The sequence below is a fragment of the Manis javanica genome, chromosome 15 (assembly GCF_040802235.1).
Source record: "Manis javanica isolate MJ-LG chromosome 15, MJ_LKY, whole genome shotgun sequence".
NCBI classification, from domain to species: Eukaryota; Metazoa; Chordata; class Mammalia; order Pholidota; family Manidae; genus Manis; species Manis javanica.
In genome coordinates, this window is record NC_133170.1 from 54,290,855 (window position 1) to 54,312,452 (window position 21,598).

At 35.3% G+C, this 21,598-nt stretch overlaps 1 protein-coding gene across 3 annotated transcripts in view; it reads left to right on the plus strand.

The window, feature by feature from the left end:
- STT3B (STT3 oligosaccharyltransferase complex catalytic subunit B) overlaps window positions 1-21,598 on the plus strand; it is a 109,726-nt gene that overhangs the window by 58,136 nt on the left and 29,992 nt on the right. For all 3 annotated transcript variants that reach the window (XM_037008625.2, XM_037008626.2, XM_073222469.1), the window contains 3 exons: window positions 1,899-2,186; window positions 11,017-11,082; window positions 12,689-12,788. In XM_037008625.2, coding sequence (XP_036864520.1) covers window positions 1,899-2,186; window positions 11,017-11,082; window positions 12,689-12,788 — 454 coding nt within the window. The remainder of the gene's footprint in view (window positions 1-1,898; window positions 2,187-11,016; window positions 11,083-12,688; window positions 12,789-21,598) is intronic.

Genomic DNA, 21,598 nt, shown 5'->3' on the forward strand with positions numbered 1-21,598 from the left:
ATGACTATAGTTTGTTTCCCAGTACGTCTATAACTTTTCATCTTGAATTCATCCTCAATGGAGGCTTAGTTTTTGAGACTCCTGGTGTCCAAATGTTTGGAATCACCTGTATAATAATCTTTCTCAGCAAATGGCCCTTGCTGGAACCCTGAGGGTGTTCACTGATTTGAGGACAGTTTTTAGAGGTCATTTCTCAGCTTGAGGTTTCTTATACCTGAAGTTGTTATAAATGTGGAACCCATATTCACTCATGTGTTAAGTAAGTTTCTTATTTCTCATTTAGTTTCTGTTCAAAGATTTAGGTGTAAGGCAAAAGTTCCTATTGCTTCTCTTGATAGATGGGTAGAACTTGTCTAGTTTAGTCTCATAACGGGCCCAGGCTTTCTGCTGAGAATTAGGCCTTTTCTCTTAGCCCTTTATTGTGCAATAACCCTTCAACCTCCAGTCCCCAACGTGCATATCAGACCTTCAGGCCTGGAGTGTTGTTTTCGTTTGTTTCTCTCTCTCTCTCTCTCTCTCTCTCTCTCTCTCGGACTTCCTTAGCATCATTACCTACTTTATTCTTGGCAGCTACAGGGCTCCCTTTCTTTTGAGCTTTATCTGCCTTTTTTGTTTGTTCAGTTAGGGTTTTTTGGTCCTTTCATCCAGCACTTCTATGTGTTTTGGCTATATTTTGTGTATTAGCTCAGTCTGCCAAATTATGGATGTATTGACTTACCTGTAGAGATATTCCAAATTCATTTTCTTTTTTAAATGGCTAACAAAATCACACACTGGGACTTACATTGTATGTGAAATGGAACAAAATTTTAATATTTAAGAATGGCGATGATTGCCACACTCCCCTGTTCCCCATCTCATTTTCCTTTTGTGCATTCAAAAGGTGAACATCCATTTTGTGCCAGTTATTGTTCTGGATGTTGGGGAAATTTTTCCTGCTATTCTGGAGCTTTTATTCTTCTGAGAATATTGTTGTTAATAGACAATAAAATAACCAAAAGAGTACATGTAGTGGTGATAACTGCTAAGGAGAAAACACAGGGGATGGGGTTAAAGACCTTGGGAAGTTTGCATTTTAAATATAGCTAAGAAAGGAAATATTTGTAATTTCAGTGATAGAGAAAGAAAAGAATCCTTTAGGACTTAGATAAGGATAGAAGTGTAAATACATGTTTTAATCACTGATGAATAGCTCAAAAATAATGTCCTATTTACTTTTCTTTGAATCCTCTTAATGTCTCATGTTCCTCTTTTAGAGTGAGGGTGATGAATGAGTACAACAGTTGACTGGCCTCTTCTAGTTTATTATTTCCCTTCCATCCTTAAATACATTAAGTGGCATTAAAAATGTTCAACCTTCCAGGAGTCCCACAATATTACCTTTGAATTCACCAACCAACTAGTCCCTCTTTTCCTAGCTAGAGTTGTTTATTTTCCATATCTTCTCTTTGGAAGGAAAGAAGAATAATTTGTAAGTAACACATAAGTAATACTGCATGTAACTTGTCTTATTTCCCTTTCTCATTTCCTTATACACACACAAATGTGGGCAAAACTGGAGAATGTTAAAAACCCAGACTTAAGGGTAAGTTAGATTAGGATTCTGTTTTATAGTGAAAAAATAGGTCAATAAGAAAGTTACCTACAGTTTTTCATTGTTAAACATTTTCGTTGTAATCATTTATCATATCTGATCTTTTATTTAAATACATCCAGGTGTGAGCTTTTTCTTTGTATCTAATCCAAAAGAACATGTAATTTTGTAGTGTGTGAAGACAAACTGTTGAGATCTTATTCTCAAACTTACTATAAACAATATGTAATGATAAAGAAAAGAACTAATGTTAGTGTTTTCAGTTATCTTATACACAATTGATTTTTCCATTTTTTCTTCCTAGGTTTACCCAGGGTTGATGATAACAGCTGGCCTTATCCATTGGATTTTAAATACATTGAACATAACAGTTCACATAAGAGATGTATGCGTGTTCCTTGCACCAACTTTTAGCGGCCTTACATCTATATCTACTTTTCTGCTTACAAGAGAACTTTGGAACCAAGGAGCAGGACTCTTAGCTGCTTGTTTTATTGCTATTGTACCAGGTTACATTTCTCGGTCAGTAGCTGGATCCTTTGATAATGAAGGCATTGCTATTTTTGCACTTCAGTTTACATACTACTTGTGGGTAAGTGACACTTAATATTTTGCTGCCATTAATGCCTATAAACTTACTGTTAAAATGCTGTAGGTTATACACATTTGCTTTTTACCTATTATATTTGCATACAGAGATCCTCTGTTACTATTCATAATATGTTTAAGAATGAATAACACTTAAAAATAGGGCAGGTACAGTTCTCTTTCACTCTCCATATATATAAATGTAAATAATTTTTTATAACGATCCTAATATGTCTATTTTACAGATGATGATAATAACCTTACTTTATAAGTCATAGCTCCAAAAAAAGAGGTCATGACTTTGTTTTTTTGAAGGGGGAGGGGGCCAGAAGTACTTAGAAAAGTTGAAATGTGGTTCAGTGGCTTGGTATTTTGAATTGTTTGTAAAACTAAAATTATTTTGCTGTTGCCAAGTTATTTCTTCCTCTATTTTTTATTTCCTTTAATTTTTTATTCCTTTAATCTTGTTTTATTGCATTATTTAGTTCTTCCAGTATGATGTTGAAAAAGAGTGGTGAAAGGAAGCGTCCTTGCCATGTTCCTGATCTTGGTGAGAAAGCTTTGAGTTTCTCACTATCAAGTATGACATTAGCTGGAGATTTTTTGTAGATACTTATCAAGTTAGGGACGTTCTACTCTGTTGCTAGTTTTTTGAGATATTTTATCATGATTGGATATTGGCTTTTGTCAGATGCTTTTTCTTCATCAATTGATAAAAGTTACATGATCCTTTTCCTTTGACCTTTGATGTTATGAATTACATTAATTCATTTTAAGTTAATTTTCAAATGTTGAACCAGCTTTTCATACCTGGGATGAAACCATAACCTTAGTCATGGTATATAATTCTTAAAATACATTGTTGGTTTTAATTTGCTAATATTTTGTTGAGGATTTTGCACCTGTGTTCATAGAGATAATGGTCTATAATTGTCTTTTCTTGTAATGTCCTTTGGCTTTGGTATTAGGATAATCCTAGCCTCATAAGTTAGGAAATATTTCCTCTTTCTATTTCCTGGAAGAGACCGTAAAGAAGTGGTTTAATTTCTTATGTAAATGTTCGGTAAAATTCACCAGTGAGCCCATCTTGGCCTGATGCTTTCTGTTTTGGAAGGTTATTTATTCATCCAAGTTCTTTGCTATGAACTTACTTAGATTAGATTGTCTATTTCTTCTTGTTTGAGTTTTGGCAGTTTTTATTAAAGGTCCATTTTATTTCGGTTATGAGATTTCTAGGCACAGAGTTGTTTACAGTATTCCTTTATTGTCCTTTGAATAAATGTTGATGGGATCTTGAGTGATGCTCATTTCTAATAGTGGTAACTGTTTCTCATTTTCTTAGCCTGACTCAAGACTTACCAATTTAGTTGATCTTTGAAAGAACCAGTTTTCAGTTTCATTGATTTTTCTCTATTGATTTCCTGTTTTCAATTTCATTGATTTCTGCTCTAATTCTTATTTCTTCTACTTACTTTGAATTTAAATTGCTTTTTCTTTTCTTGTCTCCTAAGGTGGAAACTTAGATTACTGATTTAGATTTATCTTTCTTTTCTAATATGTGCATTTAGTGCTTTGAATTTCTCTATAAGCACTTCTTTCTCTGCATCCCACACATTTCAGTCTTAAGTTGAAATTTTTATTTTTTATTTCTTTTTTATTTTAAATTTCTCTTGAGATTTCTTCTTTGACCCATGTGTTATTTAGATGTATGTTGTTTACCCCCACCTTGTATTTTGAGACTTCCTAGTTATCTTTCTATTAATGATTTTTAGTTTAATTCTACTGTGGACTGAGAATATTATGTTATGTGATAATCTCTGTTCTTTTAAATTTGTTAAGATGTATTTTAATGCCCAAAATATGGCTTATCTTGGTGAATATTTCATGTAGGCTTGAGAACAATTTGTATTCTGCTGTTTTTAGATGAAGTCGTCTAGAGAGGTGTTGCTGAGTTCAGCTATATCCTTCCTGATTTTCTGCCTGCTTTATCTGTCCGTTTCTGAGGAACTTTGAGGTCTCCAATTATGATAGTGGATTCATCCATTTCTCATTGTAGTTCTGTCAGTTTTTTCCTCATGTAGTTTGACCCTTGCTAGGTGCATACACTTTAAGGGCTATTAGGTAGTCTTGGAGAATTAATCCCTTCATTATATGTAATACCTTTCTTTACCCTGATAACTTTCCTTGCTTTGAAGTCTGCTTTGTCTGATATTAGTACAGCCACTCCTGCTTTCTTTGGACTAGTGTTAGCATGATGTATTTTTTGCCATGTATTTTTAATTTATATGTATCTTTATATTTAAAGTAGGTTTCTTAGAGACAACACATGGTTGGGTCTTATTTTTTGATCCACCCTGACAATTTTTTAATAGGTGCGTTTAGACTATTGACATTCAAAGTGATTATTGATATATTTGGGTAAATATTTACCATGTATGTTACTGTTACCTTGTTCTTTGTTTCTGTTTTTGTCCACTTGTTTTGTTTCTATTTTTGTCCACCCTTTTTTGCCTTTTGTGGTTTTAATTGAGCATTTTATGATTCCATTTTTTTCTTCTTTTTTTAGCATGTTACACTTTCATTTTTTAACTGGTTGCCATAGAGTTTGCGGTGCACATTTACAACTAATTTCAAAGAACACTATACCATTTCACAGGCAGTGTACCTTGTAATAACAAAATAATCATAATTCTTCCCTGTTGCCCCTTGTATCATTTGTTATTAATTTTACTTACACAAAAGCATATACAAGCATATATGTAAGATGTGCTTAATATATAATACATACATAATACATTTTGGTGGTATTAGTTTCAACAAACTTGTTAGATCAGTTAAGAATAAGAAAAATATGTTTTTGTTCTACCTTTACTTACCTCTGTCTTTGATGCTGTTTCTTTCTTTTACATAGATCAAAGTTTCTGATCTATATTATTTTCTTCACTGCTAAAGAACTTCTTGTAACATTTATTGTAAGGCAAATCTGCTATCAACAAATTCCCTTAACTTTTGAAAGATATTTTCACAACATACAGAATTTTGGGTTTGTGTTTATTCTTAGCACTTTAAATATTTCATTCTCTCTTGTGTGATTTCTGGGTAGAAATCATGTCATTCTTATCTCTGTTCCTCATATAGGTGTCTTTTCCTTTGGCTTCTTTCAAGATCTTTTTATCTTTGATTTTCTATAGTTTGAAAAATATAAATCTAGGTGTAGTTAGTTTTGAGGGCATTTATTGTTAGGTGCTTGAGCTTCCTGGATCTGTGGTTTAATGTCTGACATTAATTTGGGTAAATTTTCTGTCAATATTGTTTTAGATATTCTGCTCCTTCTTTTCTTCTTCTGGTATCTCCATTACACATATATTTCACCTTTGATTATTGTTCCACAGTCCTTTGATATTCAGTTCTGTTTTTTCCAGTCTTTCTTCTCTTTGCTTTTCAGTTTTGGAGGTTTCTATTGCTATATCCTCTAGTTCAAATTGTTTCCTCAGCCATTCCAGTCTAATAAGCCCATCAAAAGGCATTCTTTGTATGTGGTACAGTATTTGTGATCTCCAGCATTTCTTTTTGGTTCTTTCTTAGGATTTCCAGCGTTCTGCTTACATTACTCATCTGTTCTTACATGCTGTCTACTTATCCATTAGAGCCCTTAGCATATAATCATAGTTTAAATTTCTGGTCTCATAATCCCAACATTCCTGCCATATCTGGTCTGATGCTTGCTCTGTCTCTCCGAATTGTGTTTTTTGCCTTCTGGTATAATAGTTCCTTATAGCTGGACATGATATATTTTGGTAAAAGGTAAATAAGCTTTTAGTAATGTGGAAGTAAGGTGTGGGGAGAGAGGAGACATTTTATACTTTTATGATTAGGTCTGAGTTTTTAAGTGAGTTGGACTGTGAAGTTTACAAATTTTCTTTTTCATTTTTTCCCTCCCCCCTTAGTGGTAGGAAAGGATGGCTGGAGTGAGCTAGAGTTGGGTGTTTCACTTCTCCAATGTGGAAGGCTAGAGCTCCCAGGTCAGTTAGGCCCTGGTAATACCTCAGCAGGTTAAGCTCTGGTTGGTCATTTCTCTTGAGGATAAGCCTTGTTAAGAACTGAGTGCTCTGGCATATTTCAGAATGCTTCCTTTTACCCTTCCCTGTGCTATAAATAACAAGGGGATTTTTTTCCCCCCTTTATTTGTGATAAGAACCTGGTCAAGATCCTGGACGTAAGTCCCTCAAATTTTGTGGGCTCCCTCCTGTATAACTAAATCCACCCTGGGGTTTTTAAAGCTCTACACTGAACTGTCCACACTGAGCATCCAACCATTACTCAAATACAGTTCAGATTTTCCACCCAATTTTCCCTGTTTCTGCTTCAGTAAGCTGTGACTCTCTGTGTTCCCATGTGTTTCTGTCCAGTCTTGAACCCAGCAGTTTGTCCTGTGTCCTCTGCTCACTTACAGATCCGAGAAAAGTTGATTTTTGAGTCTGTTCAGATTTTTACTTTTTAGGATGGGATGTTACCTTACATGTGGAAACAGCAAACAGAAATTTTGTTGCCAACTTATCTAAACTTAATATTCTTCTTACATGGAAAAGGATACCACTTAGTACTGGCTTCAACTTAAAGCTTACATTCATTTGTTTCTTTATTATTTCACCTTTAGCTTATGCTTATATTTTTTATGCTCAATGGTGGAAGTTGGAAGTTGCCAAGAATTTATGTAAATATGCTTTTACACATTTAATTCAGTGTATTTATAGGTAATTAGGTGAATGGAAGCATTATTTTTCTCTTTAATAATTTTATCTTCTAAAACTACTTAGTTTGTGTATATTTTTGCTTTGGCAAGGAATTCCAGAGAATATTGTGGCCAATCAGTAGAGACACACTTGATCTTAAGTTTGAGAAGAAAGGCACCCATGGAGATGAAGATGATGAGAAGCAGGATAATGCTGCTAATGCTGCTTTTTCACTAAAAAATATTTAAAAACTAACTTAGTTTACTGTGTGCCTCTTGAGAAAAAGGCCTTAAAATTTGGAACCTCTGTTTGAGGCCTTTTAACTAATATGATTTTTTTATATATAAAAGCAATATGTATAAATGTGGGTAATGTCAAGTGGAAAAGTAAGCTGAGGTATAATACATACAGAATGATACCATTTATTTAAATTTTAAACAGTATAAACTGTTAGGAAAGAGCATAAAACCTAAACATGATTTATTCCCACCAGGATGTTTAAACATTTTAGCGGTAAGGTATTAACAAAGGGCCACGTGGTGGAAGATGCTCAGGCTGAGAGTGGGGGTGGGGTGAGAGTGGGGGAATTGGTAAGGGCCTGGCTATACCTGTTTGACTTGAGTTTTTTAAACCTACCAATAAAATTAAGACAAATGTAAGGGAAAGATATAACTGGCTTAGGTGCTGTCCGGGAAAGACTGTGAACCCTGTAGTACTCAGCCAATGAGGAACAAGGGGGGGGACTCGCACACTAGGAGATAAATTACTGGCACCAATCTCCCCAGGTGTGCCTGCTCACCAGACACCTGATCTTGCAAGACTGTCATTAAAGCCTTGCTCCGCTGTTCTCTTTGTCTCCATGTCCACTTACTGACAGTGGGTTTCTCACAAAACCATACTATGTATTGTTTGTCTACACTTCTTTATAATGAAAGTATAAAAATACGTTTCCATAATATACACCAGGTTCATGATCGTGGTCATTCTGAATAGGGGTAAGTGATAAGTGATAATGAGGAAGGAGTTATGAAAGGAGGTTCTATGTCAGCAAAAAAAATTTTCTAATAAAATCTGAAACAAATAATGGTATTCACATTTGGAAGTCTGAGTGGCTATTCTCCATTCTTATATATGATTGAAACATTTTATAATAAATTTGAGAAATAATGTATCTTATTTGTTGGAAGCTTAGAAACATAGAAAAATAGTATAAAGAAACTGTCATCCAGGTATTACTACCATTTGTGTTGTCATTTTTCTAATTTCTTTTAATACTTTTAAGAAACACAAAAGTGGTATTATATAGTTTTGCATTCTTTATTTCCTTTTAACATCATGAATCTGAATCGTTGCAGGAGTTCCTTAACAGGCATCTTAGTTACTTTTCAAATTTTTAAAAATTTGTCTTTTAAAAATTAAGATAAAATTCATATAAAATTAGATATTTTAACTATTTTAAAGTGTACACTACAGTTCAGTGGTTTTTAGTATCTTCTGTTTATTTATAGCTCATCCCGTAAAGAAATCTTATACCACCAAGTACCCTCCCCCCACCATTAATATCATTTCCATCTCTTACTTGTTCTGGACATTTCATATATATAAAATCATGCAAAATATGTGACTTTAATTTGTGGTTCATTCACTTAGCATAATCATTTATGTTGTTGATACATATTAGTACTTACAGCTGAATAAAAAAAATGTATGGATATACCACATTTTTTAAAATCCATCAGTTGACGAACATTCAAGTTGTTTCTCATGTTGATTATTATGAATAATGCTACTAATAACATTTTTGTACAAGTTTTTGTGTGGATGTTTTTATTTCTCTCTGGTATATACGTAACAGTGGAATTGTTGATTAACGTGGTAACTCTGTAATTAACTTTTTGAGGAACTGGCAGGCAGACAATTTCCCACAGTTGTACCATTTTACATTGCCACCAGCAATGTAGGAGGGTTTTAATTTCTCCACATCGTTGCCAATACTTGTATTCTCTGCATTAAAAAAAATATATGTATATAACCTCTTCTTCATATGAAGTGGTATCTCATATGATGTTTTGTTTTTTTGTTTTTATTATTACTGTAAGATACACCATAAAGTTTAACCTTCTTAGTCATTTATAAATTTAGAATTAATAATGTTATACAGTCATCACAAGTTCATTTCCATAGCTTTTCATCTTGTAAAACTTGCAACTGTTGGGGGAGCATTGTGTATTTTGCTTGGTCCTTGTCCCTGCTGCAACAAAGAATTAACGACAGAGACACAGTAGTGAAGCAGAGTAGAAGTTTTATTTAAAGTTGCTTAAAGAGAGAAAAAGTACACGACACCTTGGCAAGGAGAGGCACCCTGAAAGGTTGGAGAAAGTTTAAGATTAAACGTTTACGCACTTGGAAAGTGCAGGTGACCTCAGAGAGAGAAGCACCCCAAAAGGGTGGGGGTTTCTCCTTATAAGGATTCTTCAGGAATGTGACTAAGGCCTGGGAGTGTAGACCTCTTAAGTGGTCTTTGAATACTTAGAATTAACTTAACACGAGGAACTTCCTGCTCTGATTTCTCTGGAGTCTCTGTCCAGGAGCATATCAAACAAGGCTGCCTGCCCAGCCTCCAAGGTGGGCTGAGTTACTGTGTTTGCTAAAGAGTAAGTTAAGAATCTTAGTTCTTAACTTCCTGGGTATTAAAATACAATCTTTAAGATGGAATCCCTCCTGCCTTTTCCTATGTTGTTTACGGCTGGGCCTGCATGCTAAATTAGTTGCCTAGGTCACAAACTACTTGATTAGGGCCTGAAGGAGAAAAAAAAACATAGGTAAAGTTAAAAAATAATATGGGTCTGCATGATTAACACTAATAAAGACATGGGCTATGCTGAGGTACCCTCCTTATCTGGAGAATATTCAAACATTCCAGGCTAAGTTACTCCTGGCTTTTGAGTTTTAATTGATTAACTCTGGGTCTTTTTAGTGGACTTTCCTGGCCTTTTCTCTTTCCACCCCACTCATATCTATTTTCCTGCTTAACAGTTTTGTTTTTACCATTCTCCAAAAAGTTTGGGTGTCACCTGTAGTTTGTTCTAATGTACTAGTAGAGGCCTATTTTAAAAGTAAGGAGTTCCTTGAAATCAGCTCTATAAAATATTGTTAAATTTAACTTCCTGTCAGGAGGTAAAGATAACTTAATCCAGAATTGTTTGTCATGGGATTTGTGTGATTTCTTTTGGGACAGTCATTGATTCATCTTGAAAGATGACCCTTTGCTCTTCGTATGAGTACTTATTTTCATTTTTGAAATTTAAAATTCAGTTTTCGGAAGGTGTTAATTCATTTTGCTGTTTCAGATGAACTCTGAGGATTGTTTTTTTGGTTAGTTTTTTAAAAATGGTAGATAATTATCACTTTTTTGAGCCTTTTATTGCAGGTTGTCTTTCCAGTTTAGAATAATTTAGAATTTTACTGACATCAGTAGATAATTGTCAACTTTTTGAACTTTCATTTATTGCAGCTTGTCCTTCCAGTTTAATTTAGAATTTTACTGACATCATTAGGCCTTCTAGAAATTACTTTAGGGGTATAAATTTCTCAAATATAATTGATTATGGTATCTGAAAATTACTGGATGATAAGTTTTCAAAAATTGATGCTTAGATTTATTTGTGAGATACAGATGACCATGTATTCAAATGAAGAAAAATTACAGATTAAAGTGTTATATCTAATTAAGCCAACCATATGAAAATGTAGATTTACTGACTGAACAAATTTATTTTGTTAAATCTGAATTTGTAGATATATTAATCACCTTAACAGAAAATGGAAAAATATAATTTGTTCATTTTAAGATTATTCCTTTTACTGAAAACTACATAGCAAAATAGAAAAAACCAAAACTATTCCTAAAATGTCTTGACTGCTGCCCACTGTTGTGAATGCATATACTCCTTGGAACTGAATATCTAGATAACCTCAGTACTTTTTAAAAAATAACCATAATATTTTGTAGTACAAGTTACTAAGCATTTAACTTTTTTTTATTCGGCCAGAAGCATTTGTAAACATTTTTATTCTATCAGTTGCTTTTTATTTTTTTAGGTAAAATCTGTAAAAACCGGGTCAGTTTTTTGGACAATGTGCTGCTGCTTATCGTATTTCTACATGGTAAGATTTCATATTTGAAACCTCATTAAGTCTAACAAATCTTTGGCACTTAGACCAATTCTTCATCATTCTCTTCTATCCAGAGCTAGATCTCCACTTCCTTTCTCCCGAAATCTTTAGGATCTTAATTATGTTTTACGTATTCTCTTTCATTACTACCATCCTCTTTCCTACCCACATCTCTGGGGCCTTTATGGACTTTTGCCTTAGTGGGGAGGGCTAATACTCAACCCCTCAAATAGAGTATTTGCAATAAGTGAAACAAAATTTTTCTTTTCAGATGTACAACTTGACCTCAATAACAGTCACATACTCTAATGCATAAACTGAACTATATTGTTTCAACAGATACTTAAGATGTGGATTCAGTATTATGCCTTCATTTTCCTGCCTTCTTTTCCACACCACAGCCTACATAGTAGTTTTGTGCTGGCAATTAATGATAATCTCTGTTCACTTTTTTTTTTAAATAAATTGGATGGAATTTGCATCCAAATTATCCATACCCCTTTTAAACTGGCTAGAGCCTGGGGTACATTCTGTGCAGTTGTACTCAGTAATAGCAAATTCATTCTCTTTTTAAATTTAGACTTAAATTCTGGAAATAACTAGAAGCCCTTCAGTTAGCACTCTTGCTCAAAATCAGATTAACATTGTTTTCAGTGAAAAATAGCATGTGACTGAGCAGCAAAAAGATGTTCTTGTATGCATTGTAAACTGAGTGGTTTACTCCTTAAAAGTGGTTCTGAACTATTTTAGACCAAAGGGCAGAATTGTTAGAATATGTATGTTAACATATGATTTCCTAAGGTGACTACTGGTATAGATGGTTCTTTCAAGGTTTTAATTACTAGAGCATATCCAAGAACTGGGATGTTGACAATACCCTATTACCTATTACTGAATGTACTTCAAAAATTACTGCATTCTGTTGGTTGAGAATAAATGTCATCTTTAGATCTTTATTAATTTAGACCAGAACATGCTTAATTCTGATTAAGTAGATGATGCTAACTTTGTGATACAGGCTAAACATTAAAATGGAATCTTGATTTCTAATTCATTAGTAGGAAATAATTTATACCCAAGGTAGCACTTTTTATTTTGATGATCTCAGAGCATATCCAGATCATCTGAGTAGTCCTTTTAGTTAGTTGTTCACTGGTGCTGATATTCATTGCTCCTATTCTCAGTGAAGTTTCTTGCAATGTATTTATCATCAAAAATGGGGGAAGTAAATGGCCTTATTTTCTTTTAAAAATTTATATTGCTATCCTAAAAGTCTTTATCTCCATGACAGTCTTTCACTGCCAATTGAAATTAAAATGTTTTCATCATTCTTTTAATTGTTTAATTTGACCACATTCCTCTAATTGTTTAATTTGACCACAATGAATATAAAAATGCATTTATCTGATCGTTTTATTTTGTCAGTAAAAATAAGTTATTTGTAAGTCACATAAATTCATTTTTAAGCATCTCAAAGTTGCTAAAAATCCTACTGTTTATATTTGTCCATGGTATGTTTAGATTTTCATGACAAATAAAGCTTACCTATAATAAAAAGCAAACATAAATCATTAACTGGGTATTTCTTTGCCCATAGGTCTCTGCTTGGGGTGGCTATGTGTTTATTATCAACCTTATTCCACTGCATGTATTTGTGTTGTTACTGATGCAGAGATACAGCAAAAGAGTCTACATAGGTAAGTGATTGGGCTTGAAATTTGTTAACGTCCAAGAGGTGATTCATGTACATTCTTTTTATTGAATAGACATTTCTATTTGGCCAGTGTTATCCATGAAAAGATGAAAATAATTTTATACTTTGCTTTTTATATTAATATGGGGGTTGGGGAGTAAGGCATTTTTAGGTAAGTGCATTGTTACCAACATTTCCTTGATAAGTTTTTGTAGAAATTAGTCTGTATTTAATATTTGTCAGCTTTTTTTTTTTAATTTGGGGGAATGGGCATTTCTGTCATGGAAATCATTTACATATACATATTCAAATTCAGCTTACTCACTGTAAGAGATGGAGCACCCTCAAAAGAAACAGCTCAGTAAATTTTTGAAAGCCCTTTCTACATAATATACAACATCCTGACTTAGTCCATTTGGACTGCTATAACAAAACATCACAGCTAGCTTATAAACAACAGAAATTTATTTCTCAGTTTTGGAAGCTGAAAAGTCCAAGATCAAGGCACCAGAATGGTCTCCTTCTTGTTAGGGCTCCTTTCCTGGTTCATAGTTGGCAACTTCTTGCTTTGTCCTAACATGGTGGAAGGGGTGAGCTAGCTCTGTGGGGCCTCTTTTAAAAGGGTACTAATCCCTGGAGCACTTCATCATATAACCACCACTAAAAGGCCACCTCCTAAGACTGTCTCCTTAGGCATCAGGTTTTAAACATACAAATTTTGGGGGACAGAAAAATTCAAACCTTAGCATAGACTGAGTATTTTCTCTACAAAATCCTTATTTTCTCTACAGGTTTTAAAACATATCTCTTTTTTTGATATCATTAATATAAAATCACATGAGCAATATTGTGGTTACTAGATTCCCCCCATTCGCAAGTACCTACCACATACCCCATTATAGTCACTGTCCATCACCATAGTAAGATTCGAGAGAGTCACTACTTGTCTTCTGTGTGCTATACTGCTTCCCCGTGCCCCACCCCTACATTATGTGTGCTAACCATAATGCCCCTTATTCCCCTTCTCCCTCCCTTCCCACCCACCCTCCCCAGTCCCTTTCCCTTTGGCAGCTGTAAGTCCATTCTTGGGTTCTGTGAATCTGCTGCTGTTTTGTTCCTTCAGTTTTTCCTTTGTTCTTATACTCCACAGATGAGTGAAATCATTTGGTACTTGTCTTTCTCCACCTGGCTTATTTCACTGAGCATAATACCCTCTAGCTCCATCCATGTTGTTGCAAATGGTAGGATTTGTTTTCTTCTTATAGCTGAATAATACTCCATTGTGTATATGTACCACATCTTCTTTATCCATTCATTTGCTGATGGACACTTAGGTTCCTTCCACTTCTTGGCTATTGTAAATAGTGCTGCTATAAACATAGGGGTGCACATGTCTTTTTGAAACTGGGCTCCTGCATTCTTAGGGTAAATTCCTGGGTCAAATGGTATTTCTATTTTTAGTTTTTGAGGAACCTCCATACTGCTTTCCACAGTGGTTGAACTAGTTAACATTCCCACCAGCAGTGTAGGAGGGTTCCCTTTTCTCTGCATCCTCTCCAGCATCTGTTGTTCTTAGACTTTTCTATGTTGGCCATCCTAACTGGTGTGAGGTAATGTCTCATTGTGGTTTTAATTTACATTTCCCTGATAAGTAGCGATGTGGAGCATCTATTCATGTGCCTGTTGGCCATCTGAATTTCTTTTTTGGAGAAGAGTCTATTCATATCCTACACCCATTTCTTAATTGGGTTATTTGCTTTTTGTGTGTTGAGGTGTATGAGTTCTTTATTTATTTTGGATGTTAACCACTTGTTGGATATGTCTTTTACAAATACATTCTTCCATACTGTAGGATGCCTTTTTGTTCTCCTGATGGTGTCCTGTGTTGTGCAGCTTTTTAGTATGATGTAGTCCCATTTGTTCATTTTTGCTTTTCTTTCCCTTGCCTGAGGAGATGTGTTCAGGAAAATGTTGCTCTTGTTTATATTCAAGAGATTTTTGCCTATGTTTTCTTCTCAGAGTTTTATGGTTTCATGACTTACATTCAGGTTTTTGATCCATTTTGAGTTTACATTTGTGTATAGGGTTAAACAATAATCCAGTTTCATTCTCTTGCATGTAGCTGTCCAGTTTTGCCAACACCAGCTGTTGAAGAGGCTGTCATTTCCCCATTGTATATCCATGACTCCTTTATCGTATATTAATTGACCATATATGGTTGGGTTTATATCAGGGCTCTCTAGTCTGTTCCATTGGTCTTTGGGTCTGTTCTTATGCCACTACCAAATTGTCTTGATTACTGTGGCTTTGTAGTAGAGCTTGAAGTTGGGGAGTGTAATGCCCCCCAGCTTTATTCTTCTCAGAATTGCTTTGGCTATTCGAGGTCTTTAGTTGTTCCATATGAATTTTAGAACTATTTGTTCTAGTTCATTGAAGAATGCTGTTTCTATTTTGATAGGAATTGCATGGAATCTGTAGGTTGCTTTAGGGAGGATGGCCATTTTAACAATATTAATTCTTCCTATCCATGAACACGGATGAGTTTCCATTTATTGGTATCTTTAATTTCTCTCATGAGTGTATTGTGGTTTTCAGGGTATAGGTCTTTCACTTCGTTGGTTAGGTTTATTCCTAGGTATTTTATTCTTTTTGATGCAACTGTGAATGGAATTGTTTTCCTAATTTCTCTCTGTGCTAGTTCATTGTTAGTGTATAGGAATGCCACAGATTTCTGTGTATTAATTTTGTATCCTGCAACTTTGCTGAATTCAGATATTAGATCTAGTAGTTTTGGAGTGGATTCTTTAGGGTTTTTTATCTACAATATCATGTCATTTACACTCAGGGACAATTTAACTTCTTCCTTGCCAATCTGGGTGCCTTTTATTTCTTTGTGTTGTTTGATTGCCATGCTAAGACCTCCAAAACTATGTGGAATAAAAGTGGGGAGAGTAGACATCCTTCCTTGTCTTATTTCCGATCTTAAAGGAAAAGTTTTCAGCTTCTTGCTGTTAACTATGATGTTGGCTGTGGGTTTGTCATATATGGCCTTTATTATGTTGAGGTACTCACCCTCTATACCCATTTTGTTGAGAGTTTTTATCATGAATGGATGTTGATTTTTGTCAAATGGTTTTCCAGCATCTGTGGAGAGAATCATGTGATTTTTGTCCTTCTTTTTGTTGATGTGGTGGATGATATTGATGGATTTTCAAATGTTGTACTATCTTTGCATCCTTGGGATGAATCCCACTTGATCATGATGGATGATCTTTTTGATGGATTTTTGAATTTGGTTTGCTAATATTTTATTGAGTATTTTTTGCATCTATGTTCATCGATGATACTGGTCTGTAATTTTCTTTTTTTGTTGTGTCTTTGCCTGGTTTTGGTATTAAAGTGATGCTGGCCTCATAGAATGAGTTTGCAAGTATTCCCTCTTCTTCTACTCTTTGGAAAACTTTAGGGAGGATGGGTATTAGGTCTTCACTGAATGTTTGGTAAAATTCAGCAGTGAAGCTTGTTCTTAGGTAGTTTTTTGATTACCAGTTCGATTTTGTTGCTGGTAATTGGTCTGTTCAGATTTTCTGTTTCTTCCTGGGTTGGCCTTGGGAAGGTTGTATTTTTCTAGAAAGTTTTCCATTTCTTCTAGATTATCCTGTTTGTTAACATAAAATTTTTCAGTAGTATTCTCTAATAATTCTTTGTATTTCTGTGGTGTCTATAGTGATTTTTCCTTTCTCATTTCTGATTCTGTTGATGTGTGTAGATTCTCTTTTTTTCTTGATAAGTCTGGCTAGGGGGTTATGTATTTTGTTTATTTTCTCAAAGAACCAGCTCTTGCTTTCATTGATTCTTTCTTTCGTTTTATTCTTCTCGATTTTATTTATTTCTGCTCTTTATTATGTCCCTCCTTCTACTGATTGTGGGCCTCCTTTGTTCTAAGTTTTCTAGTTTCATTGTGAGTTTAGACTGCTTATATGGGATTGTTGTTCTTTCCTGAGGTAGGCTGTATTGTAGTATACTTTTCTCTTAGCACTGCCTTGGCTGTGTCCCACAGATTTTATGGTGTTAAATTATTGTTGTCATTTGTCTCCATATATTGCTTGATCTCTGTTTTTATTTGGTCATTGATCCATTGGTTATTTAGGAGCATGTTGTGAAGCCTCCATGTGTTTGTGGGGTTTTTCATTTTCTTTGTGTAATTTATTTCTAGTTTCATACCTTTGTGGTCTGAGAGAAACTGGTTGGTACAATTTCAGTCTTTCTGAATTTACTGAAGCTCTTTTTGTGGCCTAGTATATGATCTGTTCCTGAGAATGTTCCATGTGTGCTTGAGATGTAAGTGTATTCTGCTGCTTTTGGGTGTAGAGTTCTGTATATGTCTGTTAGGTCCATCTGTCCTAACGTGTTCAGTACCTCTGTTCTTACTTATTTTCTGTCTGGTTCATCTTTCCTTCAGAGTGAGTGTAGTGTTGAAGTCTCCTAGAATGAGTGCATTGCATTTTATTTCCTCCTTTAGTTCTGTTAGTATTTGTTTCACATATGCTGGTGCTCCTGTGTTGGGAGCATAGATATTTATAATGGTTGTATCTTCTTGTTGGATTGACCCCTTTATCATTATGTAATGTCCTTCTTGGTCTCTTGTTACTTTCTTTGTTTTGAAGTCTATTTTGTCTGATACAAGTACTGCAACTCCTGCTTTTTCCTCTCTATTAGTTGCATGAAATATCTTTTTCCATCCCTTCACTTTTAGTCTGTGTATGTCTTTGTGTTTAAAGTGAGTCTCTTGTAGGCAGCATATAGATGGGTCTTGTTTTTTTATCCATTAAGTGACTCTATGTCTTTTGATTGGTACATTCAGTCCATTTACATTTAGGGTGATTATCAATAGGTATTTACTTATTGCCATTGCAGAATTTCGATTCGTGGTTACCAAAGGTTCAAGGTTAACTTCCTTACTATCTAAGAGTCTAACTTAACTCATTTAATATACTATTACAAACACAGTCCAAGTATTCTTTTCTTTTTCTCCTCCTTTTTCTTCCTCCTCCATTCTTTATGTATTAGGTATCATATTCTGTACTCTTTGTCTATTCCTTGATTGACTTTGGGAATAGTTAATTTAATTTTTCATTTGCTTAGCAATTAGCTGTTCTACTTTCTTTACTGTGGTTTTATTACTGCTGGTGACAGCTATTAAACCTTAGGAACACTTCCATCTATAGCAGTCCCTCCAAAATAGCCTGCAGAGATGGTTTGTGGTAGGTGAACTCTCTCAGCTTTTGCTTGTCTGGAAATTGTTTAATCCCTCCTTCAAATTGAAATGATAATCTTGCCAGATAAAGTAATCTTTGTTCCAGGCCCTTCTGCTTCATTACACATGCCACTCCCTTCTGTCCTGTAAGGTTTCTGCTGAGAAGTCTGATGTTAGCCTGATGGGCTTTCCTTTGTATGTTATCTTATTTCTCTTTCTGGCTACTTTTAACAGTCTGTCCTTATCCTTGATCTTTGCCATTTTAATTACTATATGTCTTGGGGTTGTTTTCCTTGGGTCCCTTGTGTTGGAAGTTCTGTGCACCTCCATGGCCTGAGAGACTATCTCCTCAGATTGCAGAAGTTTTCAGCAATTAGGTCCTCAAAGACACTTTCTATCCCTTTTCCTCTCTATTCTTCTTCTGGTATCCCTATAATGCAAATATTGTTCCATTTGGATTGGTCATAGTTTCCTTAATATTCTTTCATTGTTGGAGATTCCTTTTTCTCTCTGTGCCTCAGCTTCTTTTGTATTCCTCTTCTGTAATTGTTATTCCGTTTACCATCTCTTCTACTACATCTATGGATTCTTTTAAATCCCTCCATTGTATGTTTCATTTCAGATATGGAATTTCTTAATGATTGAATCTCTGTCCTAAATTCATCTCTGATTTCTTGAATATTTTTCTGTACCTCCATGAGCATATTTATGATTTTTATTTTGAACTCTCAGAAAGATTGGTGAATTGACTTTCATTTGACCCTTTTTCTGGTGTTTCTGAGATTTTTGTTTGAACTAGGTTCATTTGAGGTTTCATATTTGTATGTGGTGCCCTGTAGTGCCCAGAGGCTCTAGTCTTGGAGCTGCTCAGCCCCTACAGTGATATTGGGGTTACAGGTGAGGGGTGCTGGTGCCTGGAGGGAGGAAAGAGCTGTTTCCTGCTTCTTGCTACAGTGCCTGTCTCCACTGTCAGAACCAGTGGGCTGAGCACACAGATGTAAGCCTCTGTGCTTTGCGTCTGTAGCTGCCATAGGTGGGTGGGGCCTTCCTCTGGCTGGCCTGATGCCAGGGCTGGGACTGCCAGTTTGCAAGCTGGTGCCACAAGGCCAGGAGGAAGGCACAGCAGGCTGTGTATCACAGTGGAGGGCCTCAGAGCTGAGTAGCCAGCCAGGGGGATTGAGCACCTAAAGCTCCTGAGAGTTCCCAACCTGTTGCACAGGGTGCACCCAGACAACCTTGTCTACCTATCCCTTTTCCCACACAGCTAGCGCTGTGCAAACTCTGCCCCATCAGCAGCCCTCTTGCTGCTAGGAAGCCTTGCAGACTGACCACCTTTCCTTTGTCCCAGAGCAGCCAGATGTGGATCCCTATCTTCCACAAACGGCTGGAATCTCAGTTCTGCCTGTCTTAGTTTTCCAACCCTACTAATTTCCAGAGCATCGTGCAATGTAGGTTTGTGCTCCCAAAGCAGATCTCCAGGGCTGGGTTAAGCAGTCCTAGGCCTCCACCCCCTCCCTATTCCATTTCTCTTCCTCCCGCTGGTGAGCTGGGGTGGGCAGAGGGCTTGGGTCCTGCTGGATCAAGGCTCTGGTACGTTACCCTGTTTGTGAGGTCTGCTCTGTTCTTCAGGTGTAGGCAGTGTGATACAGCCTTCTTTCCTGTTGCTCTTTTAGGATTTAATGTGGTTTGGGGAGCAATGAGTTCTCTGTCTTAACTCTCATACCGCCATCTTGAATCTCTCCTAAAACACATCTTTTGAATAAGATGCTTAGTGACAGATGGTATCTCCAATCTTAGAGCTCATTTTCCATGATACAGAGAGAACTTCTATGGGTTGAATTAATCATAGAGAAGTTATGATCTGAAACCAATGCCTTAGTAAAATAATACAATTCTACTATAACAATGTTGTTGGAAAGCAGCAACACAAAGATATAAGGCTTGTTTACTTGATTAAAAAGCATAGTAGTTCAGCAGTTCCTCGAAAACTTAATCATAGAGTCACCACCTGACTCAGCAATTCCATTCCTAGGTATATACACAAGAGAATTGAAAATACACATTCATGTAAAAACATATACACTAATATTCATAGCAACGTTCCTTATCCTTAATAACCCAAAAGTGAAGACAACCCAAAGGTCCGCCAACTGAGGGATAGTCTGGTATACACATACAATGGAACATTATTGAGCCATGAAATGGAATGAAATACCAATACGTGTTTACATCATGAGCTTTAAAAACATTATGGTAAGTAAAATAAGCGAGACACAAAAGACCACATACTGTAGAATTCTTTTTGTATAATATGTTAAGAATAGGCAAATCCATAGAGACAAATTAGATTTAATGGTTTCCAGGGGCTTGGGGAGTAGAGGAGTGACTGCTGATAGCCATGGAGTTTCTTTTGGGGATGAGGAAATGTTCTGGAATTAGATAGGGGTGATAAATAACACTACTTTGTGAATATAATAAAAACAACTCAATGGAACATTTTTAAGGGTGAATAGAGTATGAATTATATCACTTTTAAAAAATCATTAGTAATTACATTTATAGCCATTTCAGTATACTTTATAATCACCATGAAATAATAAATACCAAGTTCTCATTATACACTACAAACTGTCATAAGTTCTTTATATTACTTAATGGGTTTAATTTTTCATGACCACACTGAGGGTAGGTAATTTTACTACCCTCATTTTACGTATGAGGAAACAAGCGAAGACATTATAATTTGCTCAAGATCAAGTAGCTAATGATGGATCTGCAGCCTGAACTGATGTTTTGGCTCCACAGACCGTGATGCTAAAAATCACTGTAACTCTGTCTACCACACAGTTAATATTGCATGTAAATAAAACCACATGTAATAAATACCCTACTGTTGAAATACACCAACCAATGATATCTTTCTATCTTGAAAACACTAAATAACAATCATTAGGATCCAAAAAGGAGAATGATAGATTGAAACATAATGCTCAGCTTCTTGTTTTGGAAATATATAAGAAATAAAATTATTTTAAGTTAAATGGTTATAGGAGCAGAACTAAGAGATAGTTGTTTGTTTAATTTAAAAAGTTTGGGATCCTCAAAATTTTATGGTCAGGGGAATAGAGTTGGGAGAAGATTGAGGGATAGACTTTTGTGAAATGCCCATGAGTCAGGAAAAGGAAGAATAGCTGAAAGAAAAATCACAAAGATAAACACTTTGTTAAAGAGGTCAAATAGATGTATTTTCTACGTACAGATTTAAAACATGAGTAATGTCCAACTCCTCTTGAGTGTTAGCTAAGATCTAGTAGAATGAGAATTGAGGAAAGACCTTACACTTGGTGAATAGGATTTCTCCTGCCACTTCAGAAAAGCATGCAATTAATATTGCTTTGGTAGGTGCTTGAGAATATTTCTGCTTTTCAGAGGGAAGAAAAATACAAAATGGATTAGGAATAGTATATATGAAGCTAGATTATTAAATGTCTAATTTAATTTCACAATGACCAAATTATCTACCCCCTCCTCATTTGTTCTGTGCTTATTCTATTCAT